This window comes from Peromyscus eremicus, chromosome 5 (assembly GCF_949786415.1).
Source record: "Peromyscus eremicus chromosome 5, PerEre_H2_v1, whole genome shotgun sequence".
NCBI lineage: Eukaryota > Metazoa > Chordata > Mammalia > Rodentia > Cricetidae > Peromyscus > Peromyscus eremicus.
The window spans coordinates 60,350,393-60,372,129 of record NC_081420.1 but is presented as its reverse complement, the minus strand read 5'-3'; the positions used below and the strand labels follow the sequence as shown (position 1 = coordinate 60,372,129).

General features: G+C 36.4%; 1 protein-coding gene across 16 annotated transcripts in view; it reads right to left on the bottom strand.

The window, feature by feature from the left end:
• The window catches only part of Celf2 (CUGBP Elav-like family member 2), a 539,378-nt gene that overhangs the window by 255,571 nt on the left and 262,070 nt on the right, over window positions 1-21,737 (bottom strand). For 9 of the 16 annotated variants that reach the window (XM_059263523.1, XM_059263531.1, XM_059263534.1 and 6 more), the window contains one exon: window positions 17,139-17,201. The exons of the other annotated variants lie outside the window; for them this stretch is intronic. In XM_059263523.1, coding sequence (XP_059119506.1) covers window positions 17,139-17,201 — 63 coding nt within the window. The remainder of the gene's footprint in view (window positions 1-17,138; window positions 17,202-21,737) is intronic. 16 annotated transcript variants of the gene reach the window in all.

Genomic DNA, 21,737 nt, shown 5'->3' with positions numbered 1-21,737 from the left:
AGTACTAATAACCTAAAGTAGTTGGGATAGACTAAACAACAATACATGTAAAAGTGCTATGGAGAACTTTAGAAAAGGGAGTTACTATTGTTTCCAATAACAACTTGTCAGTCAAGATATACTCAACAGCCTCTTGAACTTTTAATTCATAGTGTTCTGAGGCACTTGTTCAAAATTTTAAATCTATTTTGCCCAATGGTCAAAATTACTATAGTAAGGATGGCCATTAAATAGAAATACAGATTTGGCTGCTAGACTCATCAGCCATGAAGCAACAACACGGTGTTGGTCAAGGCTCTTTATAGATAGGAAAACTAAACCAAAAATAATAATGAATTGAAAACTTATTTTTTAAAAAATTTTATTTATTTTATTATGTATAGTGTTCTCTCCTGCATGTGTCCCTGCAGGCCAGAAGAGGGCACCAGATCTCATTACAGATGGTTGAGAGCCACCATGTGGTTGCTGGGAATTGAACTCAGGACCTCTGGAAGAACAGTCAGTGCTCTTAACTGTTGAGCCATCTCTCCAGCCCCGAAAACAGATTTATAATGTTTTAAATGATAACATTACCTAAAATTTTAGATTATACTTACTCTTTTTAATTAAATTTGAGGAGAGGAATATCATAACATAAAATCAATGCAATTTACTTAAAATTGAGTTGTAAGAAAAAAAAGAGTTAGATTTGAATATTCAGAAGATCATTGCATTATCTATTAGCAACTATAATGAGGCCACAGGGTGTTTACTTGTAGGAAAATTTCAGAAACCAAATCTTTTACAAAATTCAATAATAGCAGAATATCCCAACAGGATTCTCTTAATGTGGTAGAGCTTGCATTTCCATAATGATATTAACAGGATCATTGGGTTCACTTAAAAGCATATGCTGATGACCTTTGTGTTTGATGGTAACAGAACTTTTTTGCTGGTGAAGAGGCCTGTTAATCTCGAGATTATAATTACCCACTCTCTTGTCAGAATTTAGAATAAACTGGTTTTTTTTCTGTTCCCCTTTCCACAGACTTGTATCTAATTATCAATAGGATCTGAGATTTCTCCACCAATGGAAAACTAGCTGTTTTTAAACTATTATTTAAGCAATACTTTCATTTTTCATACAAAAGCAGACTGTGTCTGAACTCAAGCGCATGCATTTCATAATTTCTCTCTCCTAACTCCTACCCATGATTTTGTCTGCTAATATACTATTTATCTGTTAAAGTCAAAGTCAAGTTCCACGCTACTGCCAGTTTCAACCTTCGCAAGGACAGTCATCTCTCCGGCAGTGCTCCAAAGCTGCTTCTAACTTCTCATGATTTTGTACAATCTTATAAATATATATTTTTTCAATGAACCCTAGAGAAATCTAAATACTAACAGAGGCCATCACTAAATCAAGTTAGCTAAACATATAGCAAAAAACTATCATATGTTTGTGCATTCCCTGTCTCTCCAACAAGAACTAAGCAGAAAGATGACCTCTTAATTAGTGTTTTTTCCCACCCCCATATCTTGCACATATTATCAACAGAAGTTGTTATTCAAATATGTTTTGCAATTATTTTTACCTTTTGTATTATAGCCAACTAGAGAACAAGATAGCAGGTTCTTTTAGAGTCCTCTGTCTTCTGGAGGCTAAACAACTATTTAAATGATCATTTCTCCTTTTGCCAAATTCAACCTTAAGCAGACTATAGACAACCAGCAAAGCTGGATCATCATGGTAGGCTGGTAACTGCTCTGAATATCATGAGGTCCATGTCTCTGGTTCCAGGGAATGACAAATATCAAAAGTTGTTCATATTTTGGTTGAGATTAGCAATGGGAAGCATGAGTGAAAATGTGTTTGCTATATAAAAGCCTCTTTTGAAGCTCTCTGCATGCACTCTCTGATTTAATCCTGTCACTAAGAAGGAATAATCTGTCCTTTTTGAAAATGAAGAATACAAGGTAAATAGATTTGCCTAAATAAGTGGCAGCACTAAGATTCCAATTCAAGCTCTCAGAACTCCACAACCCTTGATTTGAACCACTAACCTCGCTGCTACATGACTGAAGGAATAATTGTATTCCTCTCCTTTGCAGGGGAGGGGGTATGCAGAACAAGGAGAAGGATGAGCTGTAGGTTCAAAGAGGAGGTATGGTAGCACTTAGTGCTTTTACCTAAAGCCCAAGGGCTTTCCATTATTCAAAGTCTAGTTATATATCTGGTAACCATGCTGATTACAGAAAGCTATACACATCACAGTCAACAAACTATACTTAAGACCAGTCTTCACTACCTTCTCCCACTAAATTCAATTAAGATTATCTTCAAGAAGTCATTCTTATACAAGGACTCACAGTGACAAGTCAAGAAACTGAAATACTTATTTGTTTCCTATGATTAGCAACCTTCCAGATGGAAAAGCTGACCCTCCCCCAATTGGGCACCTGTCAAAACAATAATATCCTTTTACCAGTTTGTTATTTTCCCAATAGAAGTGTCAGCTGTCAATGTATTCCATGGTATGAACAGAGGGTCTTTAAGATCCCTTGTCTCATTGCCAGTTAGGAGAGAATAAAATCACAGCCAAAGGAAACATTAAATGGACATTAGGATTTTGTTCCAAAGTAAAGACTGGCTCAGCAAAGGCTATCCACTATCCAGAAGAGTAGCTTATCATATATGTTTTAAATCAAGTAGCCAGATGACATTCCCTCTGTAATAAACAATAAAAAGGGCCCTTCAATATCTGAGTTGGTACCATATAAAAAGTACATTCTTACACAATGAGTATTGGGTAGAGATGAAGGAACTGGCCAATACATGCAGGAACTTTCACATCTATTACCAGCTTTGAATGAAATTAAGTCAATAACTTATTTGAATTTCCAAATGCTCATGTAGTTGGCAATGTATGTTTGAATAATCCTGAGACAATTGAAAATCCATGCTTCTGGACTTGTGAAGGAAACAATAATATCCACAACCAACTAAACACAGGTGCCATCCAGAAATTTCTTCCATCATCATCCACTTAGTAACTAGCAAAGGCCTTATTGCTGTGGGATGTTCTGTATAGCAAATGTGTTGCTCTGATTGGTCAATAAATAAAACACTGATTGGCCATTGGCTAGGCAGGAAGTATAGGCGGGACAAGCGGGGAGGAGGAGAATAAAGCTGTGAAGTGGAAGGCTGAGTCAGAGAGACACTGCCAGCCGCCACGATGACAAACAGCATGTGAAGATGCCAGTAAGCCACGAGCCATGTGGCAAGGTATAGATTAATGGAAATGGATTAATTTAAGCTGTAAGAACAGTTAGCAAGAAGCCTGCCACGGCCATACAGTTTGTAACCAATGTAAGTCTCTGTGTTTACTTGGTCGGGTCTGAGTGGCTGTGGGACTGGCAGGTGAGAGAGATTGTCCTGACTGTGGGCCAGGCAGGAAAATCCTAGCTACACCTTATAGTAGGCACTAAGAAGTTATGTATTAATGATGTTAAAAGACTTGCAAACAGATATGTAAGCAAAGACAGAAAAGACAAAGCAAAGTTAATAAAGGAAGTCAGTATTTGGGCCACTGTTTAAAACATGTCCTCACTTAATTTTTACAAGGAATCTTTGTCACCTCCATTTTTTTAAAGGCTACTAAGAGTTAAATAGATCACTCAGGATGACTATTAATACAAAATTTGGCACTTAACTAGTGGCTATAAAGGGCAAAATTATTTCCATTCTACCTTACAGGCTTCCATAAATAAGAGAAAAACTCAAAAACTGGAAATCTATCTATTGTCATTTGTAAATTTCATGGTTTAAGAGAGATTCATTTTTTTCTTAGTGCTGTGAGCATGCTAGGAGTAACACAAGGAGTAACTAACAAATGCTACAATAATCGGTTTTATTACTAAATGCTATTTATGTTGGCTCTGCATTGTTGTAACTGTGATCACTACACAATGATACTGCTGGAAGATAGCAAAGGCTAGCCCAAGAGTGAAGGCTGAATTACAATTTTTCTATTATGAACTGTTCAACTCCACTGATGTAAAAGTGGGCTATGTGTATTTTCTCTGCATTTTTATAGAGTTGACAACTGAATTTCTACCTACATATTGGGTATACCCTAAAACAAAGTTCTACAGAAGCACGTGTACAAACACACACACACACACACACACACACACACACACACACACACACACACACACGGGGGGGAGGGAGGGAGGGAGGGAGGGAGGGAGGGAGGGAGGGAGGGGGAGAGAGAGAGGAGGGAGGGAGAGAGAGAGAAAGAAAGAAAGATAGATTAAGGGAGAGAGAGAAAGGGGAGAGACAGACAGACAGACAGACAGACACAGACAGAGAGAGAAACATACATACATACAAAAGTTCAAAGACTAGAAATAAAATAGAGAAAGGATAGTTTTACACATTCAGTGTATGAAGAACTTATACTGATGACATACCTCAACTGTACATACAAATAAAGAGATGAAAGGAGAATGTTTTAATCAATTGTGAAACAAATCTTTTAGTCCATGTATTTGCTTACCTCTTTAATCATACTCCATTTATAATAAAGTTGGAGTAGCATAATTATCTAAATGAAAGCAATTGCCATGCCCAAGAGCATCATTCCTCCAAGAAAATAACTGCTAGGCATCAAAGGTTTATAGTATTTTCATGCATAGGTCAAGAATACATCATAAGCAAGATAATATAGAATTGCTGCCTTGTTTTGTTTTTTCTTTTCTATTTTTTTCAAATTAAAAGATACAATAATCTATATTTCTGTTATTAGAAATAATCATTCATTATCCCAGTAAGCTTTAAATGGGTACATATAATATTATAGTGTCATATCTCTACCTACATCTATGGGGTAGTGTGTGAAAAGGGCTTGGAGTCTGAATAAATTTTGAAGAATGAAGGACTTGGAGATCAAAGATACTCTAGACTAGCAGTTCTCAATATGTGGGTCACCACCCCTTTGGGGTTGAATGACCCTTTCACAAGGGTTGCCTAAGACCATCAGAAAACACAGATATTTACATTACAATTCATAACAGTATTATAGTTATGAAGTAGCAACGAAAATAATTTTATGATTGGGTGTCACCAAAACATGAGAACTGTATTAAAGAATCCCAGCACTAGAAGGTTGAGGGCCACTGCTCTAGACCTATGAAACTGAGAATTCTAGAAATGGACCAATCAGTAAACTGAGAAGAGGGAAAATATATGAAGAGATTCCCTTCTACAACCTGGAGTTGAGTTATTCTCTATGGACATATGCAGTTGGGTGGATTTATCTCAGTGAAAGCAGTAAATTCATCCCCTTTTGTCATCATTTTTTTCTAAGTAAAGCATAAGCTCATCAAAAGTAAAATCTGTAGAACCCAAGGAATAAAAGTTGTGGAAACTCATTTTCCATAGCCATATATTCCCTCACAAACTTCCTTTGGATAATACAAAAAAGGGAAATCACACAGAATACTAGAGAGGGGAAAGAAATCAATAAAAAATGATAGTAATGTGTTTTAAACACTCTGAAATTTATGTATCTATTAGATTATGGAATTATTCTCAAAGAAAATAATCCAGAACTTAAATGGATAAAATAGAAACTACAAGAATAGGAAATTACCTTGACCAGGCAGAACATGATCTATTCCAGTCTAACTAATGGGTCACTTCCCAATTCTCATTTATACTTTTCATACCCTCTGGTAAGCTTATCTCAAGGATTATTTTGGGCTTCAAAACTACTTGTATGCTTTTATAGATATTACTGTATATCTAAATTCTGACATAGCAGTTTGAAGTCAGACTATAGATTTTGTACTACAAATTTTCTTCCACTCATATAACAGTTCCTAGAGCTATGGAACTAGAGTTCATAAAAGTGAAATTAATTTTATGTTAATGTATATCATATGGTTATGATTAAGAGTGAATTGCTCAAAGTATATCTGTCAAGAAGTTCGTGCCTGTATTTCAGTATATCTCAGAGCACTGGAATATTTAACAATAAATAGCTAACTCTGAAACTAATTACTCTCTAGTTCCAATTTGACATTTCATTGAAAAGACTAACAGGTCCTTTCATGAGGCTCAGAAGACTTGCATTGTTTCCAAAAGCCAGAAGTATCTACTTATAAAAGCCTTACAGTACCTTATAATGAACTATGCAGAACTGATTTACCTGGCATGATTTCAGATTTTTTCCCCAGTGCTGTGCTTCTTTATCCTATCTGAGTATGGCTTAAAGAAAGGAAAAAGAATGGCAATAGTATCCATTTGAATCAATCACTTGAATAAAAACTTATGAATCAATGAGCAACCTTTTGTAGGGATATGTTCTGGTGTTATATACCTATTCTTAGAAACTATTCTATACATTGAAACTCTAGTATTTATAATGATAACTCCAAGGCATTGTATGAACTACAATCACCAAGGATATGTTAACTAAATGAGTTAATGATTTTTAAAACTGCATAGGATGAGGGAACTTACCATTTTATAGGTAAGGAATTTAGACCCATGAAAATAAAAGTGACTTGCCTAAGGTTACTGAGCAGTAAACAAGTCCAATACTTCTTTCACAGTCTCTAGTTTACCTGTCTTTTTAAAAGCTATATGCTACAAATCTAGGTTAGATGTTGCAGATGGGTTTTCCTATACTCAAATTCCTATAGGTCTGAAATTTTACTATTGACTACCAATATCTTTTAAAGCTCAAATCAGCAGATTTAAAATTTCTTCATATTTTAGGGCTAAAAATAGTCTATGGATCCAAGTTACACTCATTTTTCTGTAATTTTTTGCTTAATGAATCCACATCATTTCAGTATATACCAAAAGAGGGTATAAATTAACTAGCTACAGATAGCATTCATGTGGAGGGGGGGCAGGGCTGTGGGTGTACTCATGTGTGAAAGTCAAATTTGACAATGTAGTATTTTCCTCAACTGCTTCCTCATTAGATATTTTTCTTTTTTGAGAAAAGGTCTCTCACTGAAACTGTATATTGACATTTTCATCAGACTAGCTGCTCAGGAACCCTGGAATCCACTTGTTTTTGTCTCCTATTTCTAGGGTTTACAGGTATGTGCCTCCATGCCTGGCTTCTACACGGACTCTGGGGATCTAAACTCAGGTTCTCAGGCTTGTCCATGGCGAGTACTTTAACTACTGTGCCCGGTCTCCAACTCCAGCATTCTTTCAAAAGTAGATACTAGTTGCTACATGTATGCTCATTCAGATGACTTGTTATCCTTCAGTACTCCATTTAATTCTGGGCTGTAAAGTACACTTATAAGGACCCCACCTTAAAACATGTCCAAGCTGGGTGATGGTGGTGGCACACGCCTTTAATCCCAGCACTTGGGAGGCAGAGTCAGGCAGATCTCTGTGAGTTCGAGGCCAGCCTAGCACACAGTCAGAGCCCTTGTGCCACATCTATCTAGCTCTTGTTGTATAATGTGGTGGGCCCATGTCTCTGCAATGCTAATGCAGCCTTAAAGCATCTGACTTGTTACTGTTCAAAAAATTGTACTAATTTTGGGCTCTTAAGCATTACATAGGATTTTAAGGTAAAGCCACCACCCACCTCCATAGTATTCTTCTAATCCTCCAACATTTTCCCTCATCCATAAAGTCTGATTTTATTAAAGCTTGGCAACTTTCTTTCAGACCAATGTGATTAACAAGCTTTCTCCATCTAACTACATGGCATCTTTTTTTAAAAATCCTAACTACTTTTTTATGTCTATACTTTATTAAAGATGAATCCCAATTTTTCCTTCTTAATTGAAGAGACTTCAAATAATTTAAAATAATTAGTTTTCTTACACTATTTTTGTTAAACTACCTTTTTGAAAAAAATATTTCAACCAAATCAAAAAAAGCCAGACAAATGGCAGTTGCATGTAATTCCAGGACTCAGGGAAGGCAGGAAGGCTCTGTTTTTTAGCTTAGCTAGGGCCTCACAGTGAGACTGTATCAGAAAAATAACACCAAAGAAACCAACAAGAAGAAAAAAGACTTATTTTGATCACTTTGAGACATTAATGTTGTAGTAAATTAAAGATTTCAATTGGAAATTTTTCCTAATAGTTTTACCTGGCCTAGAAAGTTTCAGACCACCATTTCATAGTGTCTGCCTGTTTGATAACGTTGATGAGTCTCTCTCTTCATTTCCCAAACTGATGCAGATGCTCATCCTCACTTCATCCTTGCCATCCCGCAAACCTTACTACTAAGACAAGTCTCCAGTGGGGATAAAGAGAACTAAGGTAAACAAAACATATACTCATTTTTGAGACCTTGGACATATGAGTCAGTACTTCAGTTCCAGCATGAATCTCTCTTATTCAAAGTACAGCAGCTTTCTTTGGAGTTTTTAAAAACATCTCTTTACAAAAGAACACTTTCAGCACAATGCTTTTAGGGATCAAATTACCATCTCTCACAAACTTTCCTTATAGCTCATCCACCCATCCACACTTTCCAAACCCCCAACAGGATAGGCTACACTCCTCACAAAACATAAAGCACAGACGTATACCAGTTAAGTTCCCACAACACCGCACTACATTTCTTATACCAAGAAATATCTGTCCCATGGTTAGTAGTAAAATTAGTACTCTGGGATTCAAGGCTATTTTGATAATAATCCTTAATAAGTGAACCACATTTGAGTACAATATAAAAACCATTTCACTTAAAATGAAACCTACTGCACATGATGTATTAAGGCACAATGCCTGATCTAGGATAGATGTCTAAATTTGAATTTGCTGTGTCTGTAACTATCAAAAGCTAATAGTTCATTAAAATTAGTATATATTCCAAATGCTATTAAACTGTTAGCATATATATATATATATATATATATATATATATATATGCTGCAGTGATTATTCTTAAGATTACTATAATATTTCAGTTTCTTATGCCACTATCATCTCTGTTGTATGTCTATTTATCAGTATTCCAGAAGTTACATAAAAAGCAACATCAATTTATTTCATTAAAATAAAATAAAATATTTCAGAGGGGAAAATATCACAGTAACATAAGATTTTACTTCCAAAGCTGAGATTACTCACTCTACAGAGAAGACGTGAGGTGTATTGGGTCTAAAAAGTCACCCCAGATCACTGGTGCTCAGATATGAAATGGAAAGAACAAGGTCAAGCTACTGTGGTTCTCAAAGGCCAGTAGTCATACTATATCCTTAAAGCAAGAAAACCAGTATTTACACTGTGTTGTCTGGTTAATGTGCAACACAACAGGTACCTATGCCCTTCTAACTACTCATTATGGTGTGCTTAAAAGAAAATCAAGCACCAAGATCTGATTTTCATATTGTGACATCAAAATCTTTCCCTCAAGGCAAATAAACAATTTCTCACATGCATGTCTATGAGTTGATGTCAGTTACACAGAGAAAGAAAGAGGGAAGGAGGACTAGAAGGAACAAATCCCAGGAGAGAAAACAGTAATTCTTTAAGATTCAGACTTTGGTTCTTTCCATAGGCTGACTGCATTAATTAAACAAGGACTTTGATGCTAGAAAAACTGACAGGGACTGGAGAGATGCTCAGGGGTTAAGAGCACTTGCTCTTGCAGAACACCCAGTTTCAGTTCCCAGTACCCACACAATGGCATATAGACATCTATAACTCCAGTTCCAGGGAATCCAACGTTGTCTTCTGATCTCTGTGGGCATCAGGCATGCATGTGGTGCACATACATACATAATACATACCGCTCATATATAAAATAAATAAATCTAAATTTTTTTTTTTTTTTTTTTTTTTTTGGTTTTTCGAGACAGGGTTTCTCTGTGTAGCTTTGCGCCTTTCCTGGGACTCACTTGGTAGTCCAGGCTGGCCTCGAACTCACAGAGATCCACCTGGCTCTGCCTCCCGAGTGCTGGGATTAAAGGCGTGCACCACTACCGCCCGGCTAAATTTTTTAACTGGCAAAAAGAAAGTGAGGAGGGGTATATGAGAGGGTTTGGAGGAAGAAAGGGAAGAGGAAAATGTAATCATATTATAATTTCAAAATTTAGAAAGCTGGCAAAAGAATATGGCTTGAATTTACCTACACCAACAATTTCTTCTGTTTTACTTGGCAACATGAAATTCAGCTACAGACACTCTTGGTCAGCATGGCCCTATTGAGAAATCATAATAGTATAACATGAGGCAATCTCCAAACCCAAGACTGTTGTCACAAACTCACCATTTTATTTCCACAATGATTAACCTAGTATAGTAATTATGCTGGTTATGTCGTTCATTTATTTAAGGTTTTCTATGTATGTCAAACGTTTAATGGGGTGAAATGTGAAACTTTTCATATCTCCTTTTTTTCCTGCATTGGGGTCTCAAATAAAGTATTGCAATAACAGTAAGTAGAGTGGTGAAAGATCAGAAATGTGTTTCCAAAGCTTCTGGAAACCCATTTTATTAACTTGATTTTCAAAAGGACTAATTAAAAACCAAGACAATTTGGAGAAGTATAGCAAGAGGTAACATTAGAAAGCAGTGAAACTGATCTTAAATTGGTTCTGTACTGCCAGGTTGTATGAACTGTATGTATCTGCTGCATAGTCATGTTTTGATCAATGACAGATCATGTATATGACAATGATAATGATGAAAAATTCCTATTGGTCAATGGCAGCATCATGGTGCAATGCAGCTGTTATAAGAAAACTTCTTGTTCTGTCTACTGTATGAAAATTTAGCACATAAAATTATATACACTATATAATACCTGATAATAAACAGCTATGTACTTGCTTATACATTCATTACATTTTTATCATTATTGTAGAGTTTATACCTTATATACTTAGAAAATGTACTGTAAAATAGTATGGTGTGCAATGCTAGTAGCAGCCTCATGCACCCCATGACCACATCTCTTAAATGCATTAGGAGGCCACATCCAGTGACTGGCCTCAACAATTTAGGTTTACATAATATACTTTATGATGTATGCACAATGAAGAAAACTGCCTAAAGACAAATTTCTCACAGTATATCCTTATTTTCAATCAGCATTATTATTTTACAAATAGTAAAAATAATCCTAAGACACTGAGTTTGTCTACTTATTTTAAGAAAATATCTTGCTATGTAGCACTGGCTAGCCTCGCCTCGCCTTGCCTCAAACTCCAATTCTTCCTGCCTCTGCCTCCTACATGCTGACATTACAGGCATGTACCACATGTCTGTCAAGAACCTAGTCTTTGATGTGAAAAACAATTCATTACTTAGACTGTGCCACTATGGCTGTGAGAAGACCTATCAGGAAATGTGGAGCCTGACTCTTCTGGGCATGAATCTCAGCCCTAACTCCTCCTACGTGGCTGATCTCTGAAAGGAAATATTCCTTCTTTAAATCATTTTATCACATTCAAATGTATTAACAAATCAAACTCATAGGGCTATTGTGAACAATAAATTTGATGTAACTTTAGTTGGGTGCCTGGTCTAATACAACCTCACTATCTTCAATTTGATTATCAAAACTAATGCCCTCTATATCTTGCCATAAGAGATAAGTCAGAATTCAAGGAGACTCCTGGATTTGAATGTTCAAAAACATGAGCATTCAAGTAGCCCATACATGTGTACACTAATTTAAATTAAAGATTAACATTAATAGATACGTTAAAAATAAAACAAACATAAAAGTGAACAGGCTCACTGTTAACATCTGATCATTTGATATTACTATCTTTTCTTCCTTTAAACAGCCAAATTTACAAACAAACAAAACAAAACAAAACCTGACTCAAATGCCCCACCTCCAATTTGGAATCTTACTGCTTTACTGAAATATTTCTACAAGTGTCAAATATCTTCATGTTTCTCAATTCAAGAAGAATTTTTTAAAGTTTTCCTCTTACTTGAACTCTCCCTATAATATTGACTACTGACTTCCTTCACTTAACATACTCTATGAGTTCATCTGTGCTCCTGCTCCTCGTTCTCTGTCTCAGTTACAAGACCATCTGCCTTTCTGGTGGCCAGGGCACTAAGTGATAGGTCTTCTCTCATTTTACATTCCTCATAGGCATATTTCATATTGTTAATGATCATAATAAATTAAGATTTCCAACTAAACTAAGTACGGCTGAATCATAACCATATTCAGTCAGAACTCTCATGAGGTTCTCTCCCCCACGTACAGGTGCTACTTTAATACCATTTTGCGTATTTCAAAAGTCACCTCAAATGAACTCATCTCTTTTAAAATGTGGCAATTCTGACCCCTCTGCTTAGAATTGTTTGTTGGCATCTCTATTCTTATGATCCTCCAAGAGAGAAGCACTGTGCCATGCATGTTCACTTCCTACTATAGCTTAGTGGAGATATCACTACATTTCAGCTAGACAAGCCTTCATTCAGTCCCAGTGTGTCAATCTCCTACCTCAGGTCTTTTGCATTTGTTGTTTTCTCTTCATCTATCTACTCCCATAGCTCTGTCTCTTGTATTCCTGGTATACTAGAGATTAAACAAAACAAACAAACAAACAAACAAAAAGCACTATCCCCACTATCTAGGTCTCCAATGCCTGCCTGCCTGCCTCCCTCCCTTCTTTCCTTCTTTCTTTCTTTCATTCATTTGTAATTCAATGTTTTGAAGTGCTGGTGATCAATGTCAAGGCCCCAAATACAGTACACAGGAGCTCTCCTGATGAAGTACATTCCCAGTCCTACACTGTCCTCTGAATCATAATTAATTGTAGGGCATATTTATCACTTTCCTTCTCTTCGTTATCAAGTTTTTAATTGAATCTCAAGCACGTTTTATTAAATATTTTCCTTAATTTACATAAGATTTTTTCCATTGTACCTTTCTGAAAGATGCTATAAAACTGTGGATAATGCAGCAAAGAAAATTCAAAATAAAGCAGTGAACTCTTACTCCATAATTGTATCATCCTTCTGAAAACTCCATCATTCTGGCTCCTTTATTCTTGATTTTTTTTCCTAGTGTGCTGGGAATAGTTAATGAGCAAAGATGTACTAAGTCCTGAGGTAATGAAACTGGAATGAATGCATAGGACAGATAATCACTTAGATGCCACAATGCATCCTAGCTTTGGAAAAGGATCCAATGGCACCATTTCTTAATGATAAGGCAGCATGAGTTATTTCCTGACTGAAAGAAATTCTTGCCCCTTGGAAGATTCTACAGGAAGATAAAATGTATGAAATATAGTTAGATGTCTCAACAAAAAGACCCCTCCAAAACTAATATATGGTCCAAAGGCCCCTGAGGGTTCAAGGTACTTCCCTATCAATAAGGCATCATATTACTGTCATTATTTTGAAGGAGAACTTTTCTGGATTCCTCTAACTAGGATGAACTTTCCCAGTATATAGTTTCATAATATTATTGTCTTCCCTTTCATAGCACTAAGCACAGCTGTACTTTGACATTTAGTTAGTAAGAAATTAACGTTCATTCTCACAAAAATAAGGGTTGTGAGGTAGGGAAAATTTTCATTTCTAGCATATTCTTGGTGCCTGAAATCAAGCATGGCACATACTGCAAATTCTCAACACGGATCTTAGGGAAATAAATCCAAATTTACTTGTTTTTATCCAGTCACTACAGACAAAGGTTGTAAAACAGGCACACTACTGAATCATCATTTTTCCTATAGGGTTATATATTTTCATTCTTCTCCCACTTTATTCCCCATTGTGTGATCCTTGACAATTGTAAAGGACACATTTACTAAGTACCAACCAGGGTGAGGTGGTTTCTATTTTAATTCTCAAAATCTTGCAAAGTGAATACTTATTACTAGCCTTATTTTACAGCTGGGAAGCTGAGACTTGGAAGGTTAAATTTGTTTAAGGACACAGAACCAACAAATAAATACAAAATAATAAATAAAATAAAACAAACCAATAAAGAAATACAAGTAAGTACAAAAGAAGATTTAAATTCATACCTGATCTGATTCTACCCAGTGTTCTTTCTATTCCTTCCACTGAAAGCCACCAGGGAAGCATGCTCTAGTTCCATTACAACTCTCCAGAACAGGGAGTTTCTTGGTTAGTGGGGACAAAAATGACACTATCAAAAGAGCAATGATTCAATTTAAATCAATATTTAGAGTTGGTTTATCTGTATGAATTGCTTTTGTTTTTTCTTAAAAGCTTGTACTTTCCTTGCCTCATGTAAGGAATCTTATTTAAGAGTAGCATATTTGCCATTCAGGTACTGTCAGACATTTCTATTTTCCTTAGAAAATAGAACATTGGCTCCAATATAATAGCAGGTATGCCACAGATATTGCATATTTGCAAATTCCTTTTCTTGATCAAATTCAGTAAGAAAGGCCCCCATCAGGGACTTAGTTCTTACACACTTCAAAACATGTTTGTACTTCATATAAGAATGCTTGCTTCCATACAAAGACACCAAAGAAACTGTTTATAAACCTTGCCCCTGTGCACATATTTATGAAGTCTTCCTAGTTATAATGGCTTCCTACTTGGAACTTGTTTCACACATGCATTTCTATTAGAGACTTTGCACCCTCCTTTCAAAATGTAACAGCAAAGTCATGAGGTGACATCAATAGCCATAAAAAGGTTGAAGTGACATCAAATATAACTTCATGTTGGAAGAAATTGGGAGGGAACTGAAAGTCACAAATTCAATCCCTCTACATAATTTCTACCTTTATGCAAGAAGTATTTATCATATCACATGACAATTACTGCAGAGTCAAAAAAAAAAAGTGTTATCTTGATTGTTTTGCTTCAACCCAACAACAGCTATAGCAATCAGTAAAGAAGGAGAAGATCCAACATGAGCACATGCAGGTGTATGTGCAGCAATCAATCCATCACCCTCCATCCCAAATCCATGCTTTCTGGGACACAGAAAACTATGGTATAATTTGGCCATACTTTGATTATGTCTCATACAAAACTGACTCAAGTAGCAGCTAACCCTGCCCCCTTCTCCATCCCTGCTGATCAACACATAAGCACACACATGGGGTGGGGTGGAGTGAGAAAGCCAGAGCCATAAGGTCCTGCATGAACTTCCAGGTCTATTTGTAATCCTTGTCCATCACCTGGGCATGGGAATTGGTGCTTGGCATTCCAGAAAAGATAAAATTTGAGGCAAAAAATCCTGAAAAATATCAAGACATATGTGGGACCAGATCACTGGCTTTTCTGCTCAATCACTTTCAAAGGCTTTCCATGCACTGATAAAACCAAATTTTTGCAAGGTTCTAGGTAGTTTGGACACTACTGTGCCCATGTTTCCCTATCTTCTGCCCATCTGCACCATTTCACCTCCACAACTGCCACAGCTGTTCTCAAGCTCTTGTTCCAACATTCCTGTTTCACAGATCATTTTCACTGATGTGCCTTCTGCCTGGACTGTCCTGACATTACCACATTGTATACTTTCTATGTCCTTGTTAGTTTTCATGTAGCTCCTTTCAGATAAAGTCCATACTGATATCATATTTAACCACTCCCTCCCCAAATTCCCCTGACTTGCTCTATCTTCTCCAGCCCATGCACCTTTTAACATAGTTGTTGCATTATCAATTTTCTGTTTTTCCTATCAGACAATATATCCCATAAAGCTAGGAGAAACTGTTCCCTTTGTTCCATGATAATCTATAAACACACTAGTTGAATGAATGAAGTCTGAACTTCATTTTAGGGTTAAGTTTTCCCTTGCTGGCTCTAAAAGTAAAACCTCATCTTGCCCTTTTCCTATTTTGACATCAATACATCAAAAACAACTACTTAAAATGATCCTGAAAACCCTATAGCCAACAAACTAGATTATCACCGGATATTAACTTGTTTTATGAATTCATTTCTGCCAATTTCTTTTTTAAAAGAATCTGAGGTCCTTCTAGTGCTAAGGCTATCCCAAATTCCCAGTTCTCCAAAGTAGAAATTCTTTGACAAAAATGTGAACTCCCCAACGTTTATACATATATGTGTATATATATATACTTAGACATACATATGTTTTAAATATAAAAATTGCTTAATCACCAAATTCCTTTGATAACAAGGAATTTTGTACTAATAAAGGCAAAGACTACAGGATTACCAGGTCTAATTTAGATGACTAATCACACACACAACTTAAGAAAGAACTATTTTTGAAATAGAGACCAGACCTGCAAAGCTCTGCAAAATTTTTCTGCCTGGTCTAATTTTAGATGATTTTCCTGACCGCTGAAGAGTTCGTGCTAAGCTAGGCTTCCCTAGCTCAGGCAATAGATTTCTCTCTCTGGCTGCAAGTCACATTATCTCATGAATGAACTGTTATTTAGGTCAGTAAAGAGGCTCTGGCCTAATTGAATGTGCATTTATCCCTGATGTTCATGCTCTATATATCAAGATTTTTATATAGTTATTGAGAGTGGATGCAGAAGAGACTCTGATGATTAGACTACATTGGAAGAATATTTCAAATTACCAAAATAATTTAAAATATTTAATTCTTTTTCAAATTACATCTTTATTTAATTTGTGTTGAAAGAGTTTGCACACTATGGTGTACATACAGGGGTCAGAGAACAATTTGAAGAAGTTGGCTCAGTCCTTCTACTTTGTGGGTTCCAGAAATGGAACTCAGGATGTCAGGCTTGACAGCAAGTGCCTTTACTTGCTAAGTCATCTTATCATTTTAAATCTCTCATACTTGAATGATACCTTTTGAACTCATTTTTCTAAAAAGGGCATGCTATCTGGCTTTAACTTTGGAGCCTAGAGTTCTACAAAGAAAAAGGCGATCAACTGCTTCTTTATATTTTTACTAAATGTGTGTGTGTGTGTGTGTGTGTGTGTGTGTGTGTGTGTGTGTGTTTATGCACATGCATGAAGGTGTTCTCAGAAGACCAAACAGAGGCTCAGAAACCCTGGAGCTGGAGTTATAGGTGGTTGTAAGCCACTTGATGTGGGTGGTGGAAACCAAACTCAGTTCCTCTGTAAAGACTGTGAATACTGTTGACTGCTGAGTCCAGCCCATTTCTTTATTATAGGCAAACAAAATATATTCATTGACTAAATGATTATCCCATACTCATTATGAGGGGAAGGATGGTGGGACTGACCTTGGTAAATAGTGATTCGATCCAAACAAAGAATGTGGTTGAGAAGAAACAAGATCCAAAAGTCTAAAAGAAAAAAAAAGGTGAGGCCCTGTGAGCTGATTAGAAAACTCAGCCTGTACCCACAAATTACCTTAAATATGCCAAAGAAAATAAGATGATTCTGCTAGTGGTATACTTAAAGAAAAGTAAAATATCTTTCACCAAAAATAAATATAAACTATAGGATGATATCCTGACGAGTCTTTTCCGGAAGGAGCTGGCAGTCAGGCCTGACATATATGGCAGACATGTAAGTTATTTTCTGAACAAACTTATGAATTTTAGCATTTGCTGTAATGCAACTGAGAGACTAACTCCACTGGTGAACACTGCTCTGCAGGAGCTATGCAGGAGCTATGGGACATTAGATTATTTACACGGAGTGTAGTAAGTACATATCTTCTCTACCTCTTCCTGCCTAAGGTTAAAAAACAACAAACAAAAAACCCAAAGATATTGAGGCTCCACTTTCAGAGACTCTGACTTAGCTAGTCAGAAAAGGATCCAAGTACCAGTGTTTTTAAAATACAAGTTAGGTGAATGAAGTTCATGTATATACAAAAATGACAACCACTGATCTCTTGGTATAACACTGACTGTTTTGTTTTAGACAGGGTCTTACTATGTAGCCCTGGCTGGCCTGAAACTCACTACATAGACAATGTAGACTAGGCTGGCCTGAACGCAAAGAGATACTCCTGCCTCTGTCCCTGCTTCACAGGTACTGGGATTATAGGCATGTGCTTGGCCACAATGAATTCTTAAATATACAATACTCTCTTACCTATTCTGATAAACTAGAAAAGTTTTCTTTTTATTTAAAGATATTTGCCATACTGGTGTGACATTTCAGAAGAGTCCGATACACAAACTTAAAATATGAAAGTATATCCTAATTATGTTTTATTTACTATCAAATGAAGAAATAAACCTTATTTCTATGATGCTTTCATGTAAAATTTGTGGTCCCAAATTACTCTTAAAAAGAAAATGATATACACGATGTCTAACAGGCAGAAATGTTTGAAGTCAAAATGGATAATTAAAATACTATAGCTTCAATAATGACTTTTAATGCTTCTATGCCTATGTTTTAATAGGAAAAATCACAAGAATTATAGTGGCTGTTTAACCATTTCAAATCAGTATCTCTCATTTAATGATTTCAAAGTACTTCACAGATTTCAAATATGGAGCAAATATTTAACAGGCTTCCACCTCTTTCTAAGTAGCATGCATATTTTCTAAACATTCCTCCACAAAAGCATATCAGAGAAGAATGACCCTAAATTGTTAAAGAGTGGCAACAGAGTTAAAAGCTGCAGCACTGAGAGGTTATAATAGGCAAGAACATCAGCATTACTAGGAAACTGCACCATAGAAAATATTTCCCATAACTACAATATTCTTTTTCTAGAATCAGTTATACTATAATGACAGAATCTTGCGTATGGCCACCTCAGTCCTCAGGAAGTACAAGGCTGTGGTGCTGGAAAAGAAGTGCCCACAGCCACCTTATGGTAGCAGGGGACTGAATGATGCTTACTCAGTATCTATGGGTAAATTAAAATGCAAAGCATATGCCATGCTATCTCAGTCAGGAGAAGAGAATAAAATTCTGCTGTCTAAGGACAAAGGGTTGTGTGGCAGCATGATGAGACAAACTGAGCTCTGCCTTCAAATGCCATGCTCTGTGCATATGCTCCTGCACTCAGAAGTTGGTTCACAGCACTAGTTTAGGAACTTCTTTACTTCTCGTTTCTTCCTCTTTCTTCCTCTTTCCTTCTTCCTTCTAATTTCAAAGATCAGCATTTCAGCTAAGCTTTTGTATTAAATGAATACATAAAACTATGGGCCAATTTACTGCTTTTAATTATCTGCTCTGTGACAGACCAGCAACTCAAGACTGAAACCTAAACCAAATTTGTAAAGTTTAGTAATTTAAATTTTAAAGCACTATGTTCTCATTCACGCACACTGTCAGAATATGGGAACTTATGTCTGAGATTTCAGATAGTCAAAAAACTTGCTAAAAACTTTCCAGAAGTAAAAACACTCTTCTCCTCTCAGGGAGCCTGAGGCTAAGCCTGCCTCTAATAGACAGAAAGTCCTTGCATGCTCCATCTTCTATCTCCAGGGCTGGGGAGTGTGCAGCCACACGCTTACTGCGGTTGTACAACTACTTTCTTTGAACTCTAGAGAAAGTTTTAAATTCTCCTCCATGATGGGATATGTTTTCACCATCTCTCCTAGTGTCTGCTTCAAGGAGGCTTTTCCTTAAGAAGGACTATGAGGCAAGCAAAATATTTCCATTATGAGAAAAAAAAAAAAAAGCCTATTTTTACTTGCTTAGTAAATACTCTGAAAACTCTTTCCAGCTTACCAAATGTCTCAAACCTCCCATCATCCTTGTGAGGCAGATCAAATTATTAGGTACACTGTAAAGATAAATGCACTGAAGTATTCTCTCTCCATTCCAAACCAAACATTTGATTTCATTCAAATCAAGTGGAAAAATCAGGGATTAAGGAATAGAATACACATGTTAGCTGACTCACTGAAATAGCATCATCAAGTGACAGATACAAGGTAGAGGATGGAGAAAGTGGTGGAATGTGAATAGGAATGTCTGTGTTCAAGTCATAGTTCTGTTATCCAGCATAGAACACTGACAGAGTCTTAATTTCTCTACAGTCTGCCTCACATCCAAAGGACAGTAAGCAATGCCCCTCCCCAATGTGTGAGTGGTTAGTGGAAAGTCATACTCTATACTTTAATACAACACATAACAGATGAAAAAGAGGACGTATGTATGGTGTAACTCTTTAAAATGAACCTTTTTTTAATCAAGAAAACATACACATGGGCAGACACGGCTGAATATACTGTACCTATAGGAAAACAATTTATAGACACAACAGAACTTAAAGTATTATTACATGGCTGCACTCAGGCTTAACTAATCTGCTACTTTATTTATAAATAAAGAGTCAACTCTTTTACGTCACATTTAAACACTGAACCCAATTGAAATACACCAAAATCTCTAGTGACTCCAGAAGAGAGGGTTTAAATTAGAGTTTTACATATTTTTCCTTCTGATAACATATTCCCAATTGGTTAGGGAAAGTATTTTCAACATGGTTAGCCTCTTATTTCTTTTCAGGCAATGTAAAATCTAGGCAGGATAAAAAAGGAGAAAACAAAAAAAAAAAATTCATTTAATTTAGCAAATCTTTCTAACAGTGAAAAGTAGTTTCTCTTGCTATGTACAGTTGTTCTTAGTGGTAAACTGCTAGTAAATGTCAGAATCTTGTTGAATACAGTATCTTAGCATGCATTTTTCTGGTAACACGAGTTAAAGAAATGAATGATTCTGGGGTTTGAAGAAAAAAAGCTTTTAAAAATATTTTGTGAATCCTATTAGTCCCAAATCATAATGTGACAATCATCATCACTACATTGCTTCCTCATATTTAAAAATCAGCTTCCAAATCTTTCATCAGAAAAAAAGAAGTGACTTCTATGGCAATAGCTTTGGAAACATAAGTGTTTGAACCCGTAAAGGCCATGCATTCTCCTTGGATTAGCATTCATTCAAACAGCATCCTCCACGACAAGGCAGTGTCTGGGGCTTCTTTGTGAGAGTTCTAAGAAGAGTAGTAGTTTATATGTCTATAATGCCATTAACTTGTTTTCCTTTTTCTCTTCTTTATAGATTCATTTTTAACGAATTGAAAATTTCTCAAGAGGATTGCCTGACTGTATTCATGATATTACTATATCCTCAAGCAAAGGTCATATTCCCACTAAGAAGAGGTCAAGAATTTGTGTTTAGAATTCTGTGGTCTCACTGGCCTCCAACCCTTCTCTTACTGCACTCCCAAACTACAAAACCACAAAACTTCTCAGAGGCTCCCCGAGCTCTTACAACTGAGCACACTTCCTCTGACCCACACCAGCACATTAGCTATGGCAGCATTTCTCAAAATTGGGCTGTAGACCTCTTACTGCACCAGGGGCTTTATGTGCTTCTCTCAAGACTGACTGTTTTCGTCAGGCAGGCTGTCTTCTGTTACACCAAGGGTACTATGTCCTCCAGGCACTGCTGCTGACTAACCAGCCAGCACAGCCTCTTTGAGGCCCAATCAACCTGGAATTCATTGGCCAGGAGTGACTGGACTCCTTGGCCCACTAGTACTCATCACTCCCAGAAGCATCTGGTTAGGATGCTAGCTAGTTAGGTTAGCATCTAGTTAGGTGCTGGGCTTAGTGACTGATGTTCCTCTTGAAGGCGTTTGCCTTTCACTAAATAAAACTTCCCTGGTCTCATGATTTCTTTTTGGTTTACATTCATGAGCTATTTCTAATGTTTATGCCCACTCAGACTCTGCTTAGAATACAATAATCATTCAAAATGGTTTATTTCTAATGCCTGGACCTAGTTTCCTCTTTACCTCTTATGATTAGTGGTATACTATGTTAATGAAAATGAATCCCTCCAGGTTTGCATGCTCTAAAATGTTTTGTGAGGCTTCTAACCAAGAAATATATCAGCAT